This window comes from Salvia hispanica, chromosome 2 (genome assembly GCF_023119035.1).
Source record: "Salvia hispanica cultivar TCC Black 2014 chromosome 2, UniMelb_Shisp_WGS_1.0, whole genome shotgun sequence".
Classification (NCBI taxonomy): Eukaryota; Viridiplantae; Streptophyta; class Magnoliopsida; order Lamiales; family Lamiaceae; genus Salvia; species Salvia hispanica.
Window position 1 is genome coordinate 30,821,666 of NC_062966.1, and position 11,187 is coordinate 30,832,852.

Sequence of the window (11,187 nt, forward strand, 5' to 3'; positions counted from 1 at the left end):
AAAATCCTTCTGTGCATTGCATAATTTGTGCAGACCATAAATTTATCAAACACACCGTTTCTGCTATAATGAACTCTCTTGTGCTCGCTCATGCAAGGAAGGTTGCCTTCTTTTATTATGAATACTGTGTGTTGACAAGGGTTTAAATTTGCATATTTGGGCGGGCTATGAAGTTCTGGAAAAGCCCAGGTGTCAACGGCAAGGAGTGCGCAGAAGCTCCAGACGACTGATGCCTTGTCATATCTCAAAGTTGTGAAGGAAAAATTTCAGGACAAAGGGGACTTGTATAATGAGTTTCTTGATGTCATGAAAGAGTTCAAGGCTCAAAGGTATAACTGTGCTTTTCCTATTTTGGGATTTTAGTCCGGATTTCAATATGTTAATGTGTTTATTTGTGTTTTGTTGGTCTGGATGTAGAATTGATACATCTGGCGTTATAGTAAAAGTGAAGGAATTATTTAGAGGGGAACGGGACCTAATTCTGGGTTTCAATGCCTTTTTACCAAAGGGATATGAAATTACCCTCCCAGCCGAGGATGAACCACTTCTAAAAAAGAAGCCCGTAGATTTTGAAGAAGCAATTGGTTTTGTAAACAAAATAAAGGTGCACCTATAGTCTTTTGTTTCCTGTTTCTCCATCAGAATTTGTGGTCTGACCAATTTCAAACTAATCGCAGACCAGATTTCAGGGTGATCATCATGTATACAATGCATTTCTTGACATCTTGAATATATACAGAAAAAATAATATGTCAATAACAGAAGTCTATCAGGAGGTACTCCACTCAGAATCCATATTATTAATATGTATAATAAAAACAGATATAGTGTTCGTGAGTAGTGATTTCATGATTTATGTTTGCAGGTTTCAGTTCTTTTTCAGGATCATGCTGACCTCCTTGTAGAGTTCACTCATTTTTTACCCTATACTACTCCTGCTGCCCCCGTCCATCGTGCTCAACCCATTAGCAATCATATCTTGCTGCAGAACAGTGGAGGCTCTCCCATGACAATGACTCGGCACATTGAGCAGGTCAATTTCACTTTTGTGAATTAGTGTTTTGTGGTTGACTCTGTAATGCAAAATGAATAAATATCTCTCTTGGAACATTTGTTCCAGAAGCCTGCTGCAGGAAATTCATTTGATACTTGCCCTGATTCAGAGCAATGGAAAATTAGTAAAGAGGATAACAAAACCGAGCTTCATTATGACGATAACTTGGACAGTGTAAGAAAATTTACCGGCGGAGATGATTCTGCTAATGACCAGTTACATAAAGGTTGGTACAGTAAGAATCAGATTGTGTTTCATCAAATAGTTCTCATTAAATTGTTATATGAGTTCAGTGTAATAACCACCCTTGATTCTCAGTGTACATCCAATTTGTTGAGCATGCAGTTGCACTACTGTATCTGTGATCATGAGATTTATATTTTGGCATTTTGTTACAGAATATTATTGATTTTGTTATTGCAATTTTTATTTTGAGATTCATTGCCGAACTTTTTTGGGTATCTATCTGCATTCAGCTGGAGCGTTCACATGTATCAAGTAAAATCAATTCATTTTCTCAGGAACAGAGGACCCAGTGTCAATTTTCTGCGGAAAAGTGAAGGAAAGATTGAATGATTCCGAAAGCTACAAGAAGTTTTTGGACTGTGTTCGTTCCTATAGAAGTAAATTTGTCACACTGCCTCAATTTCAAAAGCTGGTAATTTTTTCCCTGCGATACTTATCCTTCCAGTTAGCTCCAATTTACATCTGTCCTCTAGTTATGTTGAACTATGGCATAGACAAAAGCAGTTTTAGCTAAAATCGCATACTGCCCCGAAGTTTTTTGTATATACCCTTCTCTGTATATCATGCCATTTTTTATAGTAATGAAAAAGTAGCAAGCTACATCCTCCTATCATGCTAATACATCTCAAGGTAATTGTACTGATGAAGTGATGATAAAACCTGAAAATATAGATATCAACCATTTAAAATTTAATTTACTAGAAAGATAATTGCTGGCAACATATCATATATATAACTCTTGTATCTCAGGTAGGATTATTAATCAATATAAACTGTATACTGTATCAGGTAGCTAGTATACTGGGATCACATCCAGACCTCAAGGAACAGTGCGAAGATTTCATAATTTATGTTGAGAAGACAGGTGAGAAAACATTGATGCTTTTTAAGTGTTTTGTGGTAGCTATATGTGTTTGTTAAGTTGCTCTGAACTGGGTGTTTTACATGTTTTCTAGGCAGCAAACAAAATTTCAGATCTCTAAAGGTAGATGACCGTGAAGCAGATGTGAATAATAAGGAAGACAGTGATAAAAATATTGATTATGACAATACTGAAAGGGATAGATCCGGCAAGGCTCTTGTTTTTAGCAAAGAAGTCCAAGGACAGAAACTGTCCATTACAAAGGAGAAGTTTATGGCGAAACCCATCCATGAACTTGATCTCTCTAACTGTGAAAGCTGCACTCCAAGTTACCGACTTCTTCCTGACAATGTTAGTATATAGTTTTGTTATACTTATCCAAATATTCTGTATCTTTTTGCTCATTGGTTCAGTGTTCCCCATGCAGTATCCGATTCCATCAGTGAGCTGTAGAACCAAGATTGGTTCTGAAGTACTGAATGATCATTGGGTGTCTGTCACTTCAGGAAGTGAGGACTATTCGTTCAAACATATGCGCAAAAACCAATATGAAGAAAGCCTATTCCGTTGTGAGGACGATAGGTGAGAGTTCTTTCAGGAGATTCCTTGAACTCGTGGTGTAATAACCTGCCATCTTGTCTGCTAGAAGATGTGAATTTCTGTTTCTATTATGATTCCAGGTTTGAACTTGACATGCTGTTGGAATCTGTGAACGCAACAACAAAGCGTGTTGAAGAATTGTTAGATAGTATGAACTCTCATACTGACAAGACTGGGAGTTCATCTAATATAGGTGATCATCTGACAGGTATGCACCAATGATACCTAATTTCTCTGTTCGAACAAATTTATGCTGTTGATAGTTCACTTGAAAGTCCATTTCAATCTGTTTTTCAGCTGTTAACCTTCGGTGTATTGAGCGTTTATATGGTGATCATGGGCTTGACGTAAGGGATGTGCTTAGGAAGAACGCACCCCTTGCACTGCCAGTTATTTTAACCAGGCTGAAGCAGAAGCAGGAAGAATGGGCAAGGTGTCGCTCTGATTTCAATAAGATTTGGGCTGAAATTTATGCTAAAAACTACCACAAGTCACTAGATCATCGGAGCTTCTATTTTAAGCAACAAGATACAAAGAACTTGAGTGCTAAAGGTAATTCGGATTTACACTGTATTGACTAGGTTCCTTACTACGATATCTGATGTTATGCTTTCTTCTCATTCTCTAAAAAAAAGTATATTTACTGACAATATAATTTGGTTGATGGTTTCTCTCCACCAGCATTTTTAGCTGAAATCAGAGAAATGAGTGAAAAGGACCAGAATGAAGATGAGAGGATTCTTTCGATCAGTGGTGGATATAAACAACCCATCAAACCTCATATGAAGTTTGAGTATCCTGATCCCGACATTCAAGAAGATCTATATCAGCTCATGAAATATGCTTGTGGAGAAGTGTGTACACCTGAACAGCATGATAAAGTTATGAAGATTTGGACAACATTCATTGAACCAGTGTTCAGCATTCCTTCCCGTTCAAGTGTGGAGGACATGAAAGAAACTGTCAACAATGATTCAGCTAAAACATTGGCCAATTTTGGTGAAGGGAATGGCATCCTTGTTGGCGAGGCTGCTTCAAATATGTCCAAAACTGGAGTTGATAATATTCCAACTGAAGAACCCCGTTGCAGCAGAATACTAATGGGACATGGTGATAATGGGGTCAAGAATTGTGGTTCTCCTAATGCAGATAATGCTGCTTGTGAGATTGATATATCAAGCAATGCAACCCAAAATGGAGTAATGCGCACAGAATCCAGCATCATACCTGCAATATCGGGGACCAGCAAACAAGCTGGTTTCTTTGAGCAAGTTACTCCAAACTCTACAGGAGAAAAGAACATCAATATGGAAAATGGTGCATATTTAATCTACAATTTGTCATTAGTTATGTCTACTTGTATGGCTAACTTTTAAAGAAATTGTTATATGCTACTCTGCAGGATCAAGCAGTGCTATTGGTGATCATGGGACTACTGTAGTGCTGAATAACAAACCACAGGTATACTAGAGTCATTGGGTATATTGAGAATCTTATAGAAAGTATATAAACAAGATATTGCAATTAAATGGAATAGCAGGTGTCGTCATGCTTTCAGATATGGTCCTGATTTTTGGTAAAACTAATTAACAAGAAAAGAGTTAATTACCAGGACTGTTGTTGCAGGGTGGTCTTTATATGAAAGTTACATCCTCTTCAGTTGAGGGGATCCAAGCTCAGAGATGTCAGAATGAAATTATAGGTTTCGGTAAAGATGAACGAGAAGAAGGTGAGTTATCCCCTAGTAAGAATCATGAAGGTGGCATTTTGGCTGCATTCGGGGAAGTTGCGTACGGTTCTTGTAATAGTAGACAGACTGGAGGAGAATCACTTTGTGTTGTGGAGGTGGGCAGAGAAAATGATGCTAATGCTGACGATGAAGGTGAGGAAAGTGCGAAGGGCTCCTCGGACAGCGAGAATGGCTATAAAATTGCTGAAATTTCAGCAACTGATTCAGCCGATAGAGACGAGCGCTCTCCCGGAGATCATGATGAAGACGAGGACCATGATGAGAATGACAACAAGGATGCGAGTGAACGTGACTCGGAAGGCGTTGCAGACATCCATGAGAATGAGGGAATGGTGGCATTTTCTGGTCATGTTCTACACACTGTGAAGCCTCTTACGACGAAATTGCCTGCTGCCTTACATGTGAAAGAGAGGAACTCAGAGATTTTCTACGGAAACGATTCCTTCTATTTACTTTTCAGGCTTCACCAAGTAAAGTTCATCTATATTTATTAACATTAATAGTTTTTATCATACATCTTACAAAATGTTTTCCTCTGTCCATCACAATAATATCCCTTTTCTTGCTTCTACAGATTTTATATGAAAGAATGCGTAGTGCTAAGTTACATTCATCGTCGCCAGAAAATAAATGGAGGATCTTGAACAATTCTAATACAACGGATTCATATGCTAGGTATCTTTCTTGAATTTTCTATTGGGTATCATTTTCTTGGGATAAAGCTATGAAGCTTTATTACTAATAAAGTCGCACTTGTTGCACGTAAGCAGATTTAAGGATGCACTACACAGTTTGCTGGATGGATCATCTGATAATGCAAAGTTCGAAGATGATTGTCGAACTATTATTGGCGCTCAATCCTACATCCTCTTTTCACTAGACAAACTGATACATAAACTTGTCAAACAGGTGACAACTTGGGATTTATTTCTCGTTTACATACAACATGTTTCCACCATTTCTGCTCTTTGTGATTCAGCGGTTTACCCTGATATTCTACAGCTGCAAACAATTGCGAGTGAGGAGATGGAAAACAAACTCATTCAGCTATATTCATACGAAAGATCAAGAAGTCCTCGAAAATTTACTGATGATATTTATCATGAAAATGCCCGTTTTCTTCTCCCTGAAGACAACTTGTATCGAATAGAATGTGTAAGTTTCCTGATTTATTCTCGTTTTTATTCAGAACGTTCGTATATCTTTCAGTTTACACCCCTTATACTGAGTTTGATCTTCTGCTGCAGGTGCCTTCCCCAACATGTTTAGTGATTCAGCTCATGAAAAACGAGCAGGACAAACCCGAAGAGACAGCTATCTACATGGACCCTGCGTTTGCAGCTTATTTGAATGATGAACTACTAGCAGTTGCTCCGGAACGGAGAAGAAAACATAAGATATTCTTGAAGAGGTAATGCTAAACTAAAACACACACAAGAAATTTCCATTGAACATCTATCTTTTTTTTGTATATATGTTGACCCGAAAAGCATCTGCAGAAACAAAAGAAAATTTCAGACTCAAGACAAGATATCCGACACCTCCAAAGCCACGGAACAGCTTGTAACTCATAATGGTCTTGAAATCAAGGTTGCTTCCAACACACTGAAGGTATGTCAATGATGAGAAAAGCTGATTTAGGAAACCTAAATACCCTTAACATTATTCTAAATTTATATGGTTTTGTATGCCATAGGCTTCTTATCTTATAGGTTCGGAAGACTTCTTGTATCGCTTGAGCAAAAGGAGGAAAACTCAGTTTCACAGCAGTTCGAGCAGTAGCGCTTCCAATGGTTGTTCTCAAAGAGTTAGAAGAACCTGCAGATTGATGGTTGGTTGAATAGCAAAAGCTTTTCTGCATCAGTAATCGAAGGTTAGACTCCTCGACAAAATCATAATGCGTTAACTGATAACAGTTAATTGCTGAAAGTGAGCTGAGGCGGTGGCTGAATCTCGTTTCAACTGTCACACGACGAGCACCGTGTTTGGTGTTGATGGAAGGAGAGGACTTGGATATGTTTGTAGATATTTACATGTGTTGTAGTAATCTAACATTCAAGCTGAAATATATGGTCCCTTATTTCCAGTGCCTTGTCAATTTTGTTTCTCTTTCAACAAGGTTTCAACTATCAATTTTTCAATCTCTTGGTTTAGCTACTGGCTTGATTTGTCCAATAAAAAATTATTTAAAAAAAAAAAACAGTAAATCATGTACTCCCTTCTTTTCTTTTTTATGAATAAATAAATTAAATATCATCATAATCAAACTTTTACATCATACTCTCGGGCATACTAGGAAAAACAACATCAACTAGACACTACGTAGAATACGCATACGGAGTAAACATTGGCAAGTTTATGGAAAAACATAAGCCATTAACTTTCGGTGGTTAGTCGTGGTTCTGTTCAGGTTCGAAAATTTCTGAACTAAAACCGTGTCCGAACTGCCAAAAACCACCGGAAAACTATGAAATCGAGCTGGAACCGCAAAAAATAGTAGAAAACCTACGGTTCAAAAGCTTAAAAAACCATCGAAAAATTGCCGGTTCGGAACCAAAACCGAAACCGGCGGTTTCGGAATCGGAATTGTAACCGCGAAATACCCTCATGGTTTGGTTCCGGTTTTCGGTTTGGCAAGTTCCAAAACCGGAACTGTGGGCACCTCTAAAGAAAAAGGCATTGAAAATGAATGAACTTTTATGTTCGTGCATTTCATACCATTTTCTCAGTAAAATATGCACCCACCCAACATATATGCTCTCTCTCTCTCTCTCTCTCTCTCTCTCTCTCTCTCTCTCTCTCTCTCTCTCTCTCTCTCTCTCTCTCTCTCTCTCTCTCTCTCTCTCTCTCTCTCTCTCTCTCTCTCTCTCTCTCTATAGTAGAAAACCTACGGTTCAAAAGCTTAAAAAACCATCGAAAAATTGCCGGTTCGGAACCAAAACCGAAACCGGCGGTTTCGGAATCGGAATTGTAACCGCGAAATACCCTCATGGTTTGGTTCCGGTTTTCGGTTTGGCAAGTTCCAAAACCGGAACTGTGGGCACCTCTAAAGAAAAAGGCATTGAAAATGAATGAACTTTTATGTTCGTGCATTTCATACCATTTTCTCAGTAAAATATGCACCCACCCAACATATATGCTCTCTCTCTCTCTCTCTCTCTCTCTCTCTCTCTCTCTCTCTCTCTCTCTCTCTCTCTCTCTCTCTCTCTCTCTCTCTCTCTCTCTCTCTCTCTCTCTCTCTCTCTCTCTCTCTCTCTCTCTCTCTCTCTCTCTCTCTCTCTCTCTCTCTCTCTCTCTCTCTCTCTCTCTCTCTCTCTCTCAAATTCTCAAATCATCTACAATGAGCTCCACTCTCGGTGATACTCTGCTCGACGTCGTCGTCGCTGACGCTCAGCTCTTCGCTTCTCACGACGTCGACGTCGCTGACGCTCAACTCGACGTCCCTCCGCTCGTCAATAGGGAAAAAACACTACTAGTTGGTAAGGTGTGAATGGAGGATTAATGTTGTTTTGTTGAACATTTTAGTTGCTTTGTCGTATCAATCGTAATTGTGGATGTGCGAATGTTGATTGTTGTTTTATTGAACATTTTAGTTACTTCTTCGTATTAATCGTAATCATAATTGTGGATGTGCGAGTGTTGAATGTTGTTAAACTATTATTTTTGTCTTCCCGTTTTCTCTGTCTAGTTATCTCACTGCTGCGTATGACTGTGTTTAATTTGTGTCCAAGAAATCTACTGAATTCCATGTAATAGAAAATGGTTGGGATTAGTTTGTTAAAAGAAAATTCTATTGAGATAATAATGGTGGATAGTGTATATTTTATTTGGCCACTTAACTAGGTACATTTGGTAGGGTGTTGAGGGTTGTCTTATACTTCCGGTGGTTATCATGGTTCCGTTTAGGTTTGAAATTCCGAACCAAAACCGTGCCGGAACCGCAAAAACCACCAGAAAACTATGAAACGGGCTGGAATCGCAACAAACCGCTAGACGTGGCCACGGTTCGTAAAACCGCCGGTTCCGGTTCGGAACCGGCGGTTCCGGTTCGGAACCGGCGGTTCCGGTTCATGACATGCTTGAACCGTAACCGGCCCGGCTATGACGGTTCCGGTTCCGGTTTAACCGGCGGTCACGGCGGTTCCGGTTCCGGTTAATAACCGCCGGTTTTTCGCCGGTTCCGGTTCATCCGGGCCGGTTCCGGTTCGGTTCCGGTTTATTTTTTTTTTGTTTTTTTTTAAAAAAAAATTCTTATAGTTATTACTTCTAAATTCTATAGTACAATCCAAAGAGAAATTGATAACGATAAAGAATTGCAATTTTATTGATTTGAAACTTTGAATGTAAATTTCTACAATACAATTACAAGTTACAACTTACAAGTTACAAAATACAACAATACAAGTATACAACTATACACTTGAATTTAAAATATAGATACAAAATTACAATTTACAAAAAATATATTAAAAGTAAAGTTGAAACAATTAGAAAAAAAAAGAAAAAAAAGGAAAAGGACTTGAGCTCAACTTAAATTTAAATTTTGAAATTCAAATTTTGAAAACGGTCGGAACCGCCGGTTCGTGTAAGAAAACCGCCGGTTTCTGACCGAAAACCGGCGGTTTCCGACACCTTTTCAGGCCTACGCTGCAACCCTACGCCCTACGCCTGCAACCCTACCCCCGAACCATCGGAAACCGGCGGTTTTGTGTCAGAAACCGCCGGTTTTCCGACACGAACCGCCGGTTTTCGGACATAAACCGGCGGTTAACCGTCCTTTTCCGACCCTACCCCTGCAACCCTACGAACCTACCGGCGATGACCATTTATTTTCGGTTAACCGCCGGTTACGGTTTCGAATTTTGTTGAACCGTAACCGAACCGTATGTCGAACCGTAACCGGATTTTGAACCGGAACCGTCGTCCGGTTCCGGTTCCGGTTCCGAACCGCCGGTTCAAAACCGGCGGTTAACCGGTGGGCCGGTTTGGTTTGGCCATGTCTACAAACCGCCAAAAATCAACGGTTCAAGAACTTAAAAAACAACAGAAAAATTACCGGTTCGAAACCGAAATCGAAACCGACGGTTTTGGAACCGGGACTATAACCGCCAAAAACCCTCGTGGTTCAGTTCTGGTTTCCGGTTTGGCAAGTTCCAAACCTTAACCACCGATTTCGGAACCGCAGGCACCTCTAAAGAAAAAAAGGATTAAAAATAGTTAAGTTTTATGTTTGTGTGTTTCATATCATTTTCTCAGACAAACATGCACCCACCCAACATATTTGTTTTGTCTCTCTCCCTTTGTCTCCCTTCCCCTATAGGGCTATATATAGTCTCATAGTCTCATCAAATCACGATACCATCAAATCACAAATTCTCTCTCATATACTCCATATCAAAACACAAATTCTCTCTCAAATCATCTACAATGAGCTCCACTCTCGGTGATACTCTGCTCGACGTCGTTGTCGCTGACGCTCAGCTCGTCGTTTCTCATGACGTCGACGTCGCCAACGCTCAACTCGACGCCCCTCCCCTCATCGCTCCTCTCGACTTCGTCGTCGCTGACACTATGTTGGACGCCACTCCGCTCGACGTTGTCGCTGCTGCAGAGGAGGAGGTCGCCGTTGCCGTCATTCTTGTTGTGACGTCGCCGGAGGCTCGGTGCGCGATAGATCTGGATATGAATTTCTTCAGCGGTTCCACGATGAGAAACACGAACGGCTGGTACAGACAAGTGGATAATCAAGTCAAGGACGAGAAAAAGAAGATGGTGAAAAGATCACCGACAAAAAATCACAACATCAATAAGAAAAAACACTACTAGTTAGTAAGGTGTGAATGGGGGATTAATGTTGTTTTGTTGAACATTTTAGTTGCTTCGTCGTATCAATCGTAATTGCGGATGTGCAAATGCTGATTGTCGTTTTGTTGACTATTTTAGTTACTTCTTCGTATTAATCGTAATCGTAATTGTGGATGTGCGAGTGTTGAATGTTGTTAAACTGTTATTTTTGTCTTCCCGTTTTCTCTCTCTAGTTATCTCACTGCTGCGTGCGACTGTGTTTAATTTGTGTCCAAGAAATCTACTGAAATCCATGTAACAGAAAATGGTTGGGATTAGTTTATTAAAAGAAAACTCTATTGAGATGATAATATTGGATACTGTACATTTTATATGGCCTCTTAACTAAGACTCGTTTGGTTGGTTGGGTGTTGAGGGTTGTCTCTTACTTCCACCGAAAAACAGTTAAACCGAGTTGGAACCGTAAAAATCCGCTGAAAACAACGGATCAGAAGCTTAAAAAACCACCGATAAACTGCCGGTTTAGAACTGAAATCGAAATCGGCGGGTTTGGAATCATAACTATAACTGCAAAACACCCTCGTGGTTCGACAAGTTCCTTAACCGGAACACATGCGGTTCCAAACCGTAATCACCGATTTCGGAACCGTGGGAACCTATAAAGAAACAGGGATTGAAAATGAATGAACTTTTATGTTTGTGGGGTTCATACCATTTTCTCAGCAAAACTGCTCCCACCCAGCATATTTGTTTTCTCTCTCTCTCTGTCTCTCTACCCCTATAGGGCTATATATAGTGTCACAGTCTCATCAAATCTCGTTACCGTCAAATCACAAATTCTCTCTCATAAACTCCATATCAAAACACACA

The 11,187-nt window shown here is 39.7% G+C and overlaps 1 protein-coding gene across 3 annotated transcripts; it reads left to right on the forward strand.

Annotated features, from left to right (window-relative positions):
- The first annotated feature begins 179 nt into the window (after positions 1-179).
- Positions 180-6,598, forward strand: LOC125208478 (paired amphipathic helix protein Sin3-like 3). 3 transcript variants are annotated; one of them, XM_048108105.1, is made up of 20 exons: positions 180-329; positions 418-604; positions 678-776; positions 866-1,033; positions 1,121-1,280; positions 1,582-1,712; positions 2,090-2,165; positions 2,257-2,513; positions 2,590-2,744; positions 2,843-2,970; positions 3,060-3,314; positions 3,444-4,079; positions 4,165-4,223; positions 4,389-4,982; positions 5,087-5,187; positions 5,283-5,421; positions 5,515-5,667; positions 5,760-5,923; positions 6,012-6,123; positions 6,209-6,598. In XM_048108105.1, exons 1-20 carry the CDS (start codon positions 307-309, stop codon positions 6,350-6,352), a joined length of 3,741 nt encoding a protein of 1,246 aa, XP_047964062.1. In that variant the 5' UTR covers positions 180-306; the 3' UTR covers positions 6,353-6,598. The 3 variants fall into 3 exon arrangements, with proteins under 3 accessions (XP_047964062.1, XP_047964061.1, XP_047964064.1); XM_048108104.1 differs by having other exon boundaries at positions 1,124-1,280; positions 1,576-1,712; XM_048108107.1 differs by lacking the exon at positions 180-329 and having other exon boundaries at positions 541-604; positions 683-776; positions 1,576-1,712.
- Positions 6,599-11,187: the final 4,589 nt, after the last annotated feature.

Excerpts from the sequence above, each read along its gene's own strand:
- LOC125208478 (XM_048108104.1), top strand. The coding sequence starts at position 307 with ATGAAAGAGTTCAAGGCTCAAAG. Across the intron at positions 5,422-5,514 it reads TACATAAACTTGTCAAACAG|CTGCAAACAATTGCGAGTGA; the intron begins GTGACAACTTGG and ends GATATTCTACAG. Across the intron at positions 6,124-6,208 it reads TTGCTTCCAACACACTGAAG|GCTTCTTATCTTATAGGTTC; the intron begins GTATGTCAATGA and ends TGTATGCCATAG.